General features: G+C 34.4%; 2 protein-coding genes and 1 long non-coding RNA gene across 3 annotated transcripts; 2 read left to right on the forward strand and 1 right to left on the reverse strand.

Annotated features, from left to right (window-relative positions):
• Positions 1-1,032: 1,032 nt before the first annotated feature.
• On the forward strand, positions 1,033-2,686 carry LOC130088828 (uncharacterized). The gene is made up of 4 exons (XR_008807504.1): positions 1,033-1,245; positions 2,315-2,382; positions 2,480-2,492; positions 2,604-2,686. It is a non-coding gene; the product is annotated as an uncharacterized LOC130088828 (long non-coding RNA).
• A 1,239-nt stretch (positions 2,687-3,925) lies between these two features.
• Positions 3,926-13,708, forward strand: adgrf3a (adhesion G protein-coupled receptor F3a). Its single transcript, XM_056255827.1, is given in 14 exon segments — positions 3,926-3,949; positions 4,679-4,737; positions 4,849-4,958; positions 5,045-5,263; positions 7,637-7,866; positions 8,013-8,157; positions 9,405-9,586; positions 9,684-9,797; positions 9,799-9,885; positions 11,262-12,560; positions 12,655-12,696; positions 12,882-12,920; positions 13,035-13,115; positions 13,198-13,708. Coding segments are annotated over 13 exon segments (2,613 nt in total). The 3' UTR covers positions 13,098-13,115; positions 13,198-13,708.
• Positions 13,207-15,406, reverse strand: LOC130088853 (ankyrin repeat domain-containing protein 66). Its single transcript, XM_056255828.1, is given in 6 exon segments — positions 13,207-13,220; positions 13,697-13,843; positions 14,303-14,359; positions 14,362-14,508; positions 14,734-14,835; positions 15,349-15,406. Coding segments are annotated over 6 exon segments (525 nt in total).
• Positions 15,407-17,543: the final 2,137 nt, after the last annotated feature.

Raw genomic sequence — 17,543 nt, forward strand, 5'->3', positions numbered from 1 at the left:
AAACAACAATATAATACAATATTTGTAATTAAATTATACATTTTCTCTTTTTTTTTTGCATTATAAGCATCATAGACCATAGTCATTCAAGTCTTATTATACTTGGTAAAACCTGAAAGCCAAAGAAAACATCTATTGTTTATTTTCTTTAGACAATATACAATCTCACTCAATATTACACAACGATTATTATTAACTCCTACTGCACATTTGCTGGTGGTAATGCTGTGAATGAGTCCGGTCACGACAGTCCCTACTCTGCCTTATCTTAAAAAATAACAGTTTTAAAATCAAGGTAAAATCTACATATAGTTCCCAACAAAAGTATTGTTTTGTGTAAAACATGTTAAGGATTTGCGAACAGGCTGTTAATTCCTTAAATAAGCTATTTCCTTACAAAAGCTGTTTATTCAGCATATGAAGCCTCTCCTCCATTGATATCCATAAAAAAAGAAAAGAAAAGGCCTCTTGTCTCTTTCCCTGCGTACTGACAAAGTCACAGCTTTAGCTTTAGCCGTTATGCTTTTTGGCTAAAGGTTGCAGGCTTGACTTCCAGTGGCTTGGCCAACACTACACGTTTCAAATTCTTGATTCACACTTGATTCAACTCATCAGTTAGTTAGTACAGAGTCAGACTACTAAGACCAGACATATATGAGTCAGATGAGGGAGACATCCAAAATGTGCGGTGTTGGTGTGCCTCCAGGAACAGGGCTGCAAAACACTGATATAGAGTGCATTTATATTGAAAATGAACGGAAAAGAAGCGCAGTGGAATGGGAAAAACACGCTCTGTGTGAACGGCCCAAGAAATGACTTTCACGATTTGTTATCGCAACTTTTTTCTTCTGTCAGATTCACTAATGTTTCTCAAATAACTCATATTTTGAGTTTCTGTTGATTAAACCAATCTCTTGCTTTAACTCGTTTTTAGTTTCAACGAACTCAATTTTAAGGCAACCAGATTACTTAAATTAAACAGTGTATCACACAGTAGGCTATATTTTTAATCGAGAGGAGAGAGAGAATAATTTGAATCAAGTCTCTGATGCTTTTGAGTCATGTAACCTGAATAATGCAAATCAGGAGGGTTATTGGGAAAATCCGTTGACTGGGATATCATTCCCTCCTCTCACTCTGTCTGTATGGACACTCGTAACTTTTTTTAATAAAGTGATCACTGCGATTAAATTACGGTCTGAATCCAGAGGTCAATAATGCTGTCAGGATTTACAAGCCAAAGAGGTACGTCAACATGCTTCAAGCTTTTATCACCAGTTTATTTCATGTATCAGGACGCATTTTATGTTTTTGAAAGAAGTCTCTAATGCTCACATCTATTTGATCCAAAAAACAGTAATATTGTGGAATATCATTACAGTATAAAATATCTGTTTTGTATTTGAATGTATTTAAAATGTAATTTATTCCTGTGATCAAAGCTGAACATCATCACTCCAGTCGTCAGTGTCAACTAATCATTCTAATATGATGATTTGCTGCTCAATTATGAATAATGTTATTATGTTGAAAATGTTGTGGAAAAAAATTCAGGATTCTTTGTTGGAAAAGTTAAAGAAAGGTTTTCCATTTGGATAGAAAGTTACATTTATTTGAAATAGAAATCTTTTGCGTCGTTGCTGAATAAAATAATGAATATTTATTTTGTATCTTATTTAACCCCAAATTTTGTCACTTTAGTAGTGTAGTTTTCACAAAAATATGAATCAGCTGTTTTCAACATTGATAATAATAATAAATATTTCTTGAGCAGAAAATCAGCATATTAGAATGATTTCTGAAGGATCACGTGACACTGAAGACTGGAGTAATGATGCTGAAAATTGAACTTGGATCACAGGAATAAATTACATTTGAGAATACATTCAAATAGAAAAATGTTTCTTCTAAATTGTATTAATATTTCACAATATTACGGTGTTCACTGTATCTTTGATTAAATAAATGCAGTCTTGGTGATCATGAGAGACTTCTTTCAAAAACAAATTCCAAACTTTTGATTGGTAGTGTATCTGAATGCATATTGTTGTGGTCAATTTATTATAAAAAAAAAAAAACCCTTTGCTTTCACTCCTTCTTAAAACCCTCCTTGTTCCAGTTTCTATTCTGGATGATGTTTGAAACTTTCATTGTCTCCTTAAGATGAATCTCTTGTTGTATTCCTCATTTGTAAGTCGCTTTGTATAAATGTGTGTGATAAATGAATAAATGTAAATGTATTGCCTGATTGACGTCACTGATGGAAGGCATATGCACGTTCATATTAATGACTGCGCTCTGTTCGTTTCACCAGAAATTGATGGCACAAAAATGAAATTGTCTAAAGGCGTCATTTTCATTTTTCTGGCATTGATTTTTAAGGTGGGTTGAGATTATTATTATAATTTTTTTTTTTTTAAGTTATTTAGTTATGCAAACAATTTATAAGTATTAACTCTTTAACACTTTTGATTGATAGGTTGCTGTGGCAGGTAATATATAGATTTTTTTTTTCTGCTCATCAATAATAATCTATGGAATAAATAATGTGTTTTTCCATTAACCATCGTCAAACTGAATACTGTCACAATACTTCATTCCAGGGAATTCCACAAAGGTGTACATGCTTGAGCTTGAATTTGAGAAATTGGTGTATAAGAATGTCACTGAGCAGCTGGACAAGCTTACACGAACAGACGTTAACAGTGGGTCTGCGATTGTAACCGAAATCACCAGCACAACAGGTAAACAAACAGAATGCTTGAAATTACACAACGCCAACACTGTAAAAGAAGAAGAAAAAAAAGAGAAAACAAAACCAGACAAGATAAGCTACTGGTAATTTCCTACCTCAAGCTAGGACATTATCCGTTAATTTTACAGATGCTTCCTTAAACCCAAAAACAAAACCCAATGCAATGCGTAGTTAAAAATACTGCTAAAACAGCTGTGAAAAATCTATACAGAAAATTTCCTTATATTACAAGTACATTTAGCCGTTTCCTTGTGCATTCAGAATGAATATTTAAAAAGGGTCTTTCCTGTTGTGCGGTAGCATTTAATTGTAAAAATGTATATACTGCTGTAATTTTAAGGACGATTTCTGTAAAAAATTAATAAGACTTTCAGCATTATGCTCTAGTAAGTTCAGAAACATCAACAGTAATAATGATAACTCATTACTTGCAGTTGGCTTGCATAAGGACGTTAAAACTCATATTTTTAAGCATCGTTGAAATTATCAAACTGATTTATGTATTGATCTAACAAGATGGAATGGTTGTAAATGAAATAAAAAAATGATGTCCAAAAGTCTATGATGATGGAAAATGATTTCTTTAGTTAGGAAAAACCTATAAATTGATAGTTCGTTTACCAACTTCACACCAATGTTCATTTAAATTGATATTGAAAAAAGAAAACTATGATTTATTTATGAAATAGTCTTTTTAAATTAGGGTTTAATTCAATAATGATGGGTAAATGAAAATGTACTGCAGAAGGGGAATGATCCATAAGTTGATTTAACAAAAATAAACTTTATGGACAATAAATTGCTGACATTATGAAAAAAAAAAAAACTGAATGTGCTTGTTTGCAGATTGCACATTGATTAACACGCATAAGAAATGTTCATGCATGCCAAATTACACGTGGAGTGAGGACATATGCAATAATTATGCCTGCTGCAAAAACGAGGCCTGCATGATAAAAGTTAATGACACTGCTGTCTGTCTGTCCGAAAAAAGAGGTAGAGTATTGTTTGATATGGCCAAAGGATTTCTTAATGATTTCTTAAATGTTGATTGAATGCTGTAATTTTTCTTTTTGTCCAGTAAGCATTAATGGATCTACTACATTGACAGAAGATATTTACGAAATATTACTAACTAATGATCCAAAAAAAAATATGGAAAAACACAAAATGGAACAAGTAGTAATTACTATGGTATGTACTGCTGAAAATCAACCCAACACGATTAAAAAACATACAAACATTTTTTTAACAGTTTTAACATGCAAGGTGAAAAGAAAATATGGCACACATATTTAAGTCCATACATGACATTCTATTAAAGATTATGCTTCTTACATTCTTTTACCAGATCTTTCATTATGGTGTTTGATGTTTTACATTTGATGTTGTTTAGTTAATTTGGTGACACTTTATTTTACAGTGTCTTTGTTACATATGTTACATGTACTTACATTAAATTATGCATAATGTTTTGCAACTAACCCTCAACCAAAACCTAATCCTACCCGAACCCTATAGTAAGTACATGGTACATGTAGTTAATAAATATTACTCAGTACTTATATAATTACACTGTAACAATGAAACCTTAAAATAAAGTTTAACCGTTAATTTTTATTACATCGCTATTGTGTTTAGTCTATGTGTTGGTAACGCTGTGCACCCTCCACCATCCATTGTTTATGGAAAGGGTGAATTTGATGAACTTCAAGTCATCATTCTCTTTCTGCATGTATTTTTATGGTGGTTCAAATCATCTTTAAGTAGTCCATACAACTGTAAAATATACAGGCAACATACTGTCATCCTGCAACGACTAAAAAAAAAAACATTGTAGTTTAGTTTTGATTTAATTTCATCCATAGAAATACTTACACTGTTTGTACATATACCTCACCTGCATGTTTTCATTTCTTTTAGCTCAAGGGATATTTCAGCACACTGAAATATTTTGATTCTCTGATTATCAACGGTTACAGGTAATAATGATAACATGCACCTCTGGCAGCTACTGTTTCTTGTTCTTTATACAAACATAAAACATTAGATAAAAGACAGAAGATGTTGTAACTTTTCCCATTTATTTAAAGGAGCGGCAGTGTGATTGTATATTTTACGGTGCAGTTACTCGGTTCAGTCACATCTCCACAGCTTGTGACGGCAATAAAGCCACTGAATAATTCTGAGCTGACAACAACAGGTGAATTATTTCTTTAACTTTTTACACAACGTTAAGCGATACAGAAAAGTTTATTACACAGTCACATCTTGTTATTTTCTCCAAAGGTCTCGTCACTATTCACGTACCTCAGGTGCAACCGATTGATATAGGCTCCTCTGCAAATATAAATTGTACTCCATCAGATAAACTCGGAGCGGTACAGTGGTACTTAACAAATGTCCAGAATAAAACAACAGAGATCACAATAGGAAATGAGGCCAACCTTACAAAGGATTCTTTGACAGACATTCTTAAACTAAAGGACATTTCAGGAAGCTGGAAAGGTATGTTTCTGCAAACTAAATCTAAAATATTTCGATAATTTAATCTGAGTTGGCTAATTTCACTGTAAAAGTGATGTCATGTTTCAGTAGCTATGTTTACATCTTCCAATTTTTATATGAATTTTGGATTGTCACATAAAAAAAAATCCCGGATGGAAACACTATGCACATAAATTCTAAAAAAGCACATACAAAATGTATGTGCTCAATTGAGGTGGATCATTTTGTTATCCAATAAGAAGACATGCAAATAAACTATGATGGAAACAAACACATTATCTGTATCTCAATTCAGAGACTGCATCCTTCTTCAGATCCGTCCTTAGTTTCGCGGGCAATGAGGGATACAACAGATGGATCCTTTTTGGCCTTTCCTACCCCAGAATTCATTGCGCGCTGGTGAAGAGAGAATTTTTTTTTTTTTACAGAAATTTCAGGATTATTAAATATATCTAATGATACAAATGTAAAAAAAAAAATATATATATATATATATATATATATATATATATATATATACACATATATATATATATATATATATATATATATATATATATATATATACACACACTACCGTTCAAAAGTTTGGGGTCAGTGAGAATTTTTATTTTTATTTTTTGGAGGAAAGAAATCAATACTTTTATTTATCAAGGACAGTAAAGACATTTATAATGTTACAAAAGATTATATTTCAAACAAATGCTGTTCTTTTGAACTTCCTATTCATCAAAGAATCCAAAAAAAAAAAGAAACTGTACAACTGACAGACCAACAACTGTTTCAACATTGATAATAATAATAAATGTTTCTTGAGCATCAAATCCTCATATTATACTGATTTGTGAAGGATCATTTGACACTGAAGACACTGACACTGGTGATGCTGAAAATTCAGCTTTGATCACAGGAATAAATTACACTTTACTATATATTCACACAGAAAACAGCTGATTTACACTGGAATAATATTTAATACTATAACTGATTTTTGTTGTATTTTTAATCAAATAAGCGCAGCCATGGTTAGCAGAAGAGAATTCTTTTAAAAGTATTTAAAATCGTACCGACCCCAAACTTTTGAACGGTAGTGTATATATAAATTATAAGCAGTTCCAATGTTGACCTATACCTTAAGATGCGATTTTATAATTTATACTCTTTATTATGTACAGAATATTTAGATAGGTTGTGAACCCTGTTTTGTTTTCAGACAGTTGAATATAAGCAAAGTCCCTTTACTAGTCATTTCACTCGACGGCCATCTTTGAAACGGCTCTCCGGCATGCGAGTGCAGCTTCTCTTTGAATGGGAGAAGAACATCAAATTCTCCAAAACTGTTCGCCAAGCTTACGATTAAATTTCATATTTGAAATCACCAATGAAATCTGACAACAAATGTCTCATACATTTTGTTTCTAAACGCTCAAATCGTGACCGAAAACGAAAATTTTCAGGCTGGATCAAGCTAGTGCGCATGCGCAGTGGAGACTCGCATCTGACTGTTTCTATAGGAACCGGAGCTCCTAACGGCAGATGCAGTGACACGATGACTTTACCAATCGGCCATTGGCTCTATTTAGAAGGCGGGACTTATTCCGCCATATTGAGCGTTACACTTTTCCCCATTCAAAGCAATACGAGTGGCGCGTCTTCTGTTATTCTATAGTCTTTGATATAACTTTCAAAAAAGTCTAGTACAAACATTACTGCCGGTCATCAATGGCAGCTGACACAGTTGCTAGGCGACAAGAACATTCCTCTGTGACCATGGCTTTTAACAACGTTCATTCGAAATTTTGCTGCCGTTCTTTAATGACCGCATTCTTCGAAGGATGCAGCCTCTGAATTGAGAGACAGACATTTACAGAAAAAAATCCATTGATATGCAACAAAAAACTCTGACTTTAACTCAACAGAGGATGCGCTTGCATAACTAGACTATAACCAGCTGACCAATTTCATTGCACAGCATCTTAAATGTTGGTTTGATCACTGAGCCAAAGTCTGTCATCAAAATGGTTGGGTATAATGACCTTCCAGAACTGTCTCATTGCGTTCCCAAACATCAGGGATCTGCCTCTGATCGCAAGATAACATGACAGCTTGTACTTCCATTTTTATTACAGATATTTTTTTCCAGTTTCCCAGGAAGTGACACATTTTGGATGTAAACGCTGGCGCTTTATTAGCAAATGTTTACTGATATATTCCATTTTTTGTTAAATTCACAATCTTGGATGGAAACATAGCTAGTGTTAAAATCTTTTTCCAGTTATGGGGGTAATATGCAGAATAATTTGTTTCTGTTGATTTGTCTGAGAAATGTAAATCCTGACCAGCATTAAAGTCTGTCTGCTTATCTATCTATAGGAACATTTACATGCGTGTACACAAGTGGGTCCATAAAACACACAGCAAGTAAAAAGTTGGACATAGCACTTCTGCCGGAAATTCAGGCCATGAGCAACCCCCAATTTCCTGACTGTAATAAAGCTGAAACAAAAACGGTTAAAACTGTAATTGAGTGTATCATTACTGACAACAAAGAAAATTACACTGTTACCTGGAATATTAATACTACTGGTTCCCTTGACGTAAAAGTGCCAGGTAAGCATCTCATTACATTTGTGCTCTCTCAATCTAACCACAACCTAAACAATGCGATGGAAAGATAAATATCTATATGGTTTTATTATACACTTGATGTTAAACAATTTTCATATCACTGCATTCTTTAGAAATCCAGAAGAACGGTATATCTTACAAAGCAGAGATGATCATAGAATGTAAAAACAAGGATGAGACAGTTAATGTTAACTGTACATTCACAAACAGCAGATCTACAATTAACAAAACCCGAACGAAGAATGTTGAGATCCCCATCATTCTACGTAAGTGTTGGTGTTTAACTATTTATTAAATTCTATATCTTTTAAAGTTGCAGACAATAACTCAAAAATGAAGTGTGAGATTTCTTTTTTAAACATATATATATATATCAGTGGCGTAGGTTTGATTTTGAAATTGGTGGGGACGGGGACATCAATATAAATATATTTTAAGTTTTGATCGAAATTATTGCTAGGGATATATCAGTGTCACTGGATATTGGTAGGGACACGTCCCTAGCGTCCCTACTAAATTCTACGCCCCTGATATATATATACACAAACACATGAATTACAAGCTTGCCTTAATGCTAGAGATATTTTAATCATGTTAGCCTAAGTGCTTTAATTTTTAATAACTTTCAGCCTTCATCTTTTACTCAGCATCATGTCCAAACTTATGGAAGCCCATTTCTGCTAAAAGGAGGAAGAAAAAAAACATGCGTTGGTAAAAGACTATTAGGAAATACAACTTTTGAGATATTTTTATAAATAAAAAGAATTATGAGATACTAAGTCATAATTACAGACAGTATATGTAATAATATCAATCTTTTATCTCATTAATTAGTATCTTATCCTTTTGACCTTTTATATTATAATTATCACTTACCAAACTATGATTTTGTTTTTCTTATGTGGCTGAAAATGGGCTTTCATACAAAAGCATGTACAGTATGACTTTTTTTTGGTCTTTGGAGAATTGTAAAGGACACTCTGGGTGCTCTTTTTCAATATAATAGGTGTTTTAAGCTCCAAAATGTAAAAAAAAAAAAAAAAATAGCCTACATCTTCCGAATCCATACGACAGCCCAAAGTCATATTCACTGATAATCTTCCCCTCCATCAAAGCTCTGAATTGGAGTGCAAAAGTACTGACTACAGAAACAGCATTTGAGAGCTCTGGTGGGAGACTTATATGACTTAGAATTACTGTTGTGGTGCTTTTTTGTCATTTTAAAATTTCACTTTCACCTATATGGAAAAGAGTGGCTAGGATATTATTCAAAAAAGGTCCTTGGAAGAAATTAATTCAGGTTTGTAACATTATGGTGATTAAATGGGGACACACATTTCATTTTTGAGTGAACTAATGCTATTGGATATGGGTGAACAGCTGCATTATTTTGCTTCTTCCAAACAGATGCATATTATACTTACTAAAACCTAGTGAATGTTTTCTGATTTATAATTGTGAAAATAAAAAAGACGAGAAAAACAAATCTGTCGTTTTTCATTCATTAATATAGCCACGTCAACATTCTGTGAAGCAAAGGAAGGCTGGCCCAACACAAAAAGCAATCACATAGCCAGCAAGTCTTGTATAGACGCTGTTGGTTTGGAAACAAGAGCATGCAATGGCAACGCATGGGGAAATGAAATCCCTTCTTGTGTGAATAAGGACCTGGATTACATTCAAAATCATGTACAGGTATCACTCTTTGGTATTCATTTACCCATTCTTCATTGCTGGACAGATTTTCTTAGTAATAAACACTTGATTTTTTTTTTTACCTTCATAATAACAGATATTAAATAAAGGTATTGGCTTTATGAGGGACAATGCAAAAGCACTTTTTGAAGGCATACAGAAATCGAGCACAAGCGAGACATTCAGCTCATTTGCAAATATTAACGCATCTGTAAATATTCTCGAAGGTAAATATTCTCGAAGACATGAATAATATATCTAAACGCCAGTCAAATCAATGGAATGATACTGTCCTACCTGTAAGTATGTTTTCTCTTTAGATTCTCTAAAAAATTGTGTTAACCATCTTATTAATATTTATTCTTCTTTAAACCTTCAGTAATATTTGACCTAGGGTTGGGTACTGTTCACATTTTAACCGGTACTCAACAGTACCTTTTTCCGGTACTTTAGGCATGTTTACCTCAATAACTGTAAATAAACTGTAAGAAATGTAATTTATAGACGTAATATAAACATTATGCCAGAGCTGCCTTGGTCGCTGTCTACGATGTTTGTATATTCATTAAAACAAAACCAAAAAAAATATATACAATATATATATATATATATATATACACACACACACACACACACACACACAGTATATATATATATATACACAGTATATATATATATATATAATTTTTCATGAAATGTTTTCCACAAATTCTGTGTTGTGAATTTTCTTGTAATCAAATGAAGACACAATATTAATTTAATTTCTCTTTTAATCATATGAAATTTAAAAACATTTTGTCAATACAACATGCTTCACAACTGAACTTTATACTGTTAAAATTAAAACATGGAAGAAAAATAGATTATTACTTAAAAGTTTGTTAATTTACTATTATTGGTGTTAGTATTATTATTACATTGAGACACATCTAAATTCTACTGCACAACAGTAATATACTCAAGTAAAACCGAGCTTTTATTTTATTTTGAAGTGAAGACATTTGAGTTTCCGTGTGTTTATATGACGATAGTTTTTCTTAAATGAAATTGTAAATGGATGATCTAGTAGGGATTCTCAAAACGGCTCTGGAGATAAAGTTCATGCATTCGTGTTCTCATTTAGTGAGGCGGCAGAGACTGAAAAACACCACAAGCTTGTGTGTGTGGGGGGTAAATTAAACCGCACATCTCAGAGATTCACACGGAGATTCAAGATTCATATTTAAATGGTCTTACCCTCGCACCCAGATGCGTTCTCATGTACCAAAATTTGGCACCGATTGATTTAATGTGAATCGTTACTCAGTAGTACCAACTTAATTCGGTCCTCTGCAAAACATATTAAACTCACCCAAAAACATTTACTTCATGCTCCAAAACCTAGTTATTGTGTCAGTAAATGGGCCAATGCCACCAAAATGAAACTTTTTTTTTGCCATCATGTGAGCCGTACTGGTCAAACTGTTTAGATACTTTTTCACCATGGGTTCCTGAAAATGTGTAGACAAAACTGATGTCTATCACTCTTTAGATTTGTATAATTACAGTATTTTTTTATTTTGTAGCATGTAAAGTCCCTTTCATTTCACTCCATCATTCATTCAAAATGACAATTAATCGAATTCCTCTGTTCAGTCTAATCGCATTTCACTTTCTTATTGTTTTTACATTGCAGAACATCGTCGGCTCTGCAAGCAATGTTTTAAACAAAACAGATGCCTGGACAAACCCTGAAAACGACGACACAAATTTATCTGTAACATATCTACAGACTATTGAGGGAATGGTGAGAAACATGAATATGTCCTCGACTGCTCCTTACAGGGCTAAAAATTTTGAACTGCAGCTCTGTAAGGGCCTTTGCAACTCCTTCAATGCCAGCGTCGAAACAGGCAATGAGGTTATTGTCGTAGGATTCCGGAACCTTTATCAAATTTTCCCAACACAGTTTCAAGAAAACGCCACCTCAGAGACCACCATCTTGTCAGTTACCGCTGTAAATAATACCAATGTGACTAAAGTTGTTCTGAAATTCAATTCTTCTAAAAATAGACTCCCAAATCATGATATGTATTGTGTTTTCTGGGATGAAAATAGGAGTGTGTGGTCTACACAAGGGTGTGGTTGGGGTGGTGTGAACAATCCACATGAATGCACATGTAACCACAGCTCTGCGTTCACCATAATGATGGCAAAAGATGAAATTACCCTTCCCTACATGGAGGAACTGACCTACGCTGGTGTAGGAATATCAATCGTTTCACTTGTTCTGTGTTTAATCATTGAGATTCTGATATGGGATACAGTTGTAAAGTCAGACATCGCCAATTTTCGGCATGTAGCCATATTCAACATCTGTTTATGCTTGCTGCTTGCACACACTGGATTTTTAGCATCAGCTAAACCTAAGATGATCTCCGGAAACTGGTGCTCCATCCTCACAGTAGTCAAACACTTTTTTTTCCTAGCCGTCTTCTTCTGGATGCTGTGCTTGAGTTTTGTGATTCTTCACCAAATAATATTTGTCTTTGACCATCTGCGGAAAAAGGTTTTTTGGGGATTGTCTATCACTCTTGGTTACGTATGCCCAATATTATGTGTGGCAATAACATACATTACATTCGGAAATGGTGAAGCTGAACAATACTATTCCACAAAGACTTGCTGGCTCGTTTATAAGGGTACGCTGAAGGGCTCCATCTATGCTTTTATTCTTCCTGTCGGAACTATTGTGTTTATAAACTTGTTCACCTTGGTTGTGGTGATCATGAAGATAGTAACCCCTACTGTGTCAGAGGCAAAGGCGCGGGACGAAAAGGATGTTGCCAAGAGTATGATTAAGACAATAGTCTTCCTAAGCCCTGTCCTCGGGATAACTTGGATCTTTGGATTTTTTGTAATGACTCTTGACCTTACACAAAGACCTTGGGCCCAAATGGTGAACTACACATTTACAGTACTCAATTCACTACAGGTGAGGGTCAAGCATCAAACACTATATATTTATGTACTCATACTGAGTGCATTCATGCATGTACTTTAAAATATCTTTTTGTATTTTATTACAGGGCTTTTTCATACTGCTGACAAACTGCGTTGGAGAGAAAAAGGTAACTATGCCCACTGCGTGCCCTCAATTTGATTGTTTTTAGGAATTAAGGCTGAAAATATAACATTTTAAACACTTTCATTTTGCTAACTGGACCATTACTGAACAAATTTGCTATCACAAGATTTCAGTCTATAAAACCTTTACAGAGATGCTCAAAATGTGCACATTTGATTTTCTCCAAAGGTTCGTGATGCACTTCGGAAGCGTTTCAGAGGTTCCAAGGTTAGTGCGTGCAAGGGAAATATACACTTTTACAGATGCAAAATGCATCAAATATTATAATATAATATACATATAGTAAAACAGAGCTAATGTTGTCACATTTTCTTACATTAGCAAGCAGCACATTCTAAAAGTGAAAGCTCAACCAAAGAGACATATACGGTTAAAAATAAATAAAGATTGGACAGATTCAAGGTAAGTTACATTTGTGGTCTTGAGAATATTTTTATTTCGTGTCTACATACTTTGTTCTAATGTTGGTTTTATCCCAAATCAGCATGTGAATTTAGTCGGTGCATTCTAGAAGTACCGGAAGAGAAAACATGGAATACGCGGAAACTTTTCATGGATTAAATTGTCTCACATTCTATGCAGATTAAAATATCTATAAAAAAAGAAAGTTAATTGTTTTCTAAAACACTGTGATGATTTATGATATTGTACTTCAGAGGATAATGTATATCGATGTAGTCATGTAAGTTTACTGTATTATGAATGTATTTAGATTTCTGTCGGTGAACGAATCATTTTTCTTTCTAAAATGGCATTTTTAATTTGATGTATATATTCATGTAAGTATTTATGCTTTTATGTCTATATCACCTACTTGGTATAAATATAAAACTGGTGACAGTCGTAGATGAATATACATTTTGGCATGCATTCTACTGTCCTCCAACAATGCTTTCTCTTATTATTTTTACATTTCATTTAGATGCACAGCAAAGAAAGCACATTAGTTTGTATTTTTGCTCTCATGGCATAATAAAACTTACTTTTTAATTGTTTTTTTTCTTGCAGTCTGGCTTTTCTCTCCTGTTCCCATTCTTCATCAGTATCATCTAAGGGCAGCCCATTTAAATTTGCCATTTGCCGATAGTTCCTGCTCTCAATCTCTGCCCTGGAAATACAGCGAACACCATGTTATTAAATGCCTAGTATCACATACAGTAGCCACAAATCTAGTCCATACATCAACGACAACGTAGAACAGAAAATACCAGAAAAATAATATAAAGTGTGTATAAACTATATTTGACCTCTAATTTTAGGAGTCAATACAATAAGAACTGATTATTTGACAAATATAACTCAGAAAACAAAACATAATACACACTTCGGTTTACAGTACGAGAAGTATTGGTTTATATAAGGTAACTACATGGTTTGAGGTAAGGTTTAGGGGTAGGTTCAGGGTAAGTACCTAGTTGTTACACAGTTACTGTAATAATTACTATAATAAGTATGAACAAAACTATTAAATATTATACTATTAATTAAATGATATCATAAAGCCATAAACGTGTCAAAAGTGTAATGGCAATTTGAGGGTAAAAAAGCTACTAAATGCAAAAATCATCATACTTGAAGATTGCGTTCATTTTCTTAATGTCCATAGATTTGAGCAATCCTGACCGGATTATCCCCAGAAGAGTCATGTCTACAGGTGCATGGAGGGAATGCAGGAGTCGTAGTACTGCTAGTCTTCCAGACTCCGCTACAAAGTGTGCAGCCGTCCATCCATTATCCGTCCTAAAACAAGCCCTTGCTCCATTTTCAATCAGTATCTGAACCACTTCAGTTTGGCCTTAGACAAGATCAGAGCTTCACACAACTGGGTGAATCTCATGACATCAAATCCAGAGGTCACACTTCACCCTCAATATAACTTTCATGACCTTCACAGGACCTTCTACTAATCTATTATAACTTAAACTTAGTAGTGTTAGTGTAATGATCGCTCCTTTAAACATTTAGCAAAAAAGCAAGTAACATTTAGAATGGCACATATTTTTTATTCTGAATAACCGGCCTATGGACGCTGCCCAGTGCAGCGGCGTCATCTTGTTCCAGTCCAAGACTTTCTGATTAGGGTCACATGAATTTTTCACAATTTCTTCCACTAGATCATCGTCTTTTTTTAAATCAGGTACATTAAAAACTTTGAAATGATGAAACTAATTCGGTGTACACCCTCTCGTTGCAGTTTGCGCTAGTACATGTCATCAAAAACTTGCAACTTGTTACCATAGCAACCGCTGCTTTTTTTCCTCTAGAGAGAACTGTAGGCTATTAAAAAAACATTTACATAATTATTCTATCTTAAAACTATTCACTGGGTGCTTCTCATTTCTTATTTGTGCATTCTCGTTTCCTTTCCTCGCGTCTCAGCTCCACCCCCTGTAGGACGCGAAGAAAGGCTGCAAGGAAAAAAAATGAGGACGGAGGAATCGAATGAAAGCTTTTTTTATACATTGGAATACTTGATCACTCGAGCGTCACTTCACTGCGTCATCAGCAGCGCTCAAAGGATCTGCCCTTATGTTGTTAAACATCTGTCGCAACATATAATTGCGACAGATGTGAAGGGGGAGGAGAATTGATACGTGCGTCATGTTTAGTCAGTGGCGGTTCTACACCGAATTACACCCTGGGCGAGACTCCCTTCGAGCACGGGCGAACCGGGCATTCGCCCGGGGCGGCATTTTTTCATGTCACATGGGGGGCGGCACGAGCAGTTAAAAAAAATCCTCTGCGCCACTAAGGTTTTCTATTTTCTATCATTTCAATTTAATTATTGGCAATGGCGCCCCTGCTTGCTGAGAAGGTGCCGTGCACAGAAGCGATGTCAAGGGGGTCTCCTGACTGGAGGTAACTCACCAAGGGGCCGTTCACATATCGCGTCTTTTGCGCGCTCGAGGTCGTTGTTTCAAATGTAGGCGCACGGGAAGCGCGCTCATAATTGAAGCGACGCGCTCATTTTTTCCAGGAGCAGCGAGATGAAATTTTTTAAAACTTTTTTTAGTATGGGGGTGCACCCAAACACGTGGGTGTTTTTCTCTTCTCCGTAAATAAATCTTTTAGCAGAGCTACAGCAAGCGTTTTTCTGTGGTGGAAATCCATTAGCTACTAAAACTTCTTTGTCGTTGTGGAGAGCGCAGTGCATGGTTGTATAGCAACGACAGCCATGGGAAAATCGGACCGAATTTTACTATTAATAATAAAAGATAAGCTACTGTGCATTATAAATGTCAGGAATTTATCTTTATTGACTCATTCGTTTTATAAAGATGATTTAAAGGCTGAAATATGTGAGGTTTATCTTTTTATAAAACCTTTTTTTTGGCAAAGTTTATTTGAACGTGTGCATGTTAGTAGATAACATAAAAGACACTCCTTTAAAATTTGGCCATCATCTTTAATGTTATTAACTTGGTGAATAGATTTCATTGTGTATTAGTCCTACTTTTTGAACAAGATTCTGTGTTTAACCGTGATCATTTTGGTCACTATATTCATGAAATGAAAATAATTTTCATAATGATCAACTAAAATCAACTATAATCATGTGTTTTTACAGTAGCCTATAATATGCAAAGTACAATTTTCTATTAAAAAATAATCTCTGATTCTGTCCTTTTCTCTGACATTTAAGAGTGACAGGCCTACAAAAGCTATTTTAGTTCTAAAACAGTTTGGATAATTTTAGAGTTATTAGAAATTATTTAAGAGATAAGTATTGTGTTACTACATAAGCTCTCGGCCACTTTCACTTTTAAAAACTCTGGGGGGAGGGGGGGGGGGTGGGGGGGGGGGGGGGGGGTGCTCAAAGGGGGTCTCGCCCAGGGTGTAATTCAATGTAGAACCGCCACTGGGTGTGCGGACAATATCACATTTTAACTCATGTATATCACCCTAACTGTATGTAGGGTAGGCTATATAGGGTTAACACACATGAACAGAAACTGCACTTCAACTGGTCTGATAGCAGACACTTGGACATGAGATAATTTTATTATAATTTCCCCCCGAACTGAATGAATCAGTATTTGAATGAATCGGTCTGAATTAATGATATGACTCACTCGTTTAGACAGTGACTTACCGCCACCTACTGGCTGTTTTAGTTTTATATTTAAACATACAATTTAATTGATTCCATCATTTCATATTTCTATATTCATTTATTTTTAACATTAATCTCATAACGACTTTTATGCAATTGTATTTGCAGTGTAAAAGCATTCTCCTCTGTATTAAGATTTTGACTTTTAATGACTTAATGACTTTTGTTAATTTTATTTTACTGATAACAGCTATAGTGCCTTATTATAATTATAACTGAGTAGTTTATCGATTAATATTAACCCTTTAGGCGCCAGAGGTTTTTTCCTAAAACGTTCGATTTTGACATCATAATTTCTAAAGGCTCCCAGATAGCACAAGTCTATTTGATGTTATATTTACATCTGGAAGACGTATTTTTAAGAGTGTTTGCTCATCTGCAAGACGTCTATAGGACGTTTCCTGTCAGATGTCAAATAGACGTTTAGAAGATGTCAGTTTAACATGCATTCTAAATCATTACATCTTAAAGACATCTTCTAAACGTCTATTTGACATCTGACAGGAAATGTCCTATAGACGTCTTGCAGATGAGCAAACACTCTTAAAAATACGTCTTACAGATGTAAATATAACATCAAATAGACTTGTGCTATCTGGGCTATATCTTAAAAGTGATAAAAGATAGAGACTTTCCGTAAATTAGAGAAATATTAAGGAAGACCCAAAGTTTACGTAGGGATTACATTTTCCCATCGAATTTGCATATTATGACAT

The sequence above is a fragment of the Rhinichthys klamathensis genome, unplaced genomic scaffold (assembly GCF_029890125.1).
Source record: "Rhinichthys klamathensis goyatoka isolate OS25496 unplaced genomic scaffold, OSU_Roscu_1.1 h1tg000123l_1, whole genome shotgun sequence".
NCBI lineage: Eukaryota > Metazoa > Chordata > Actinopteri > Cypriniformes > Leuciscidae > Rhinichthys > Rhinichthys klamathensis.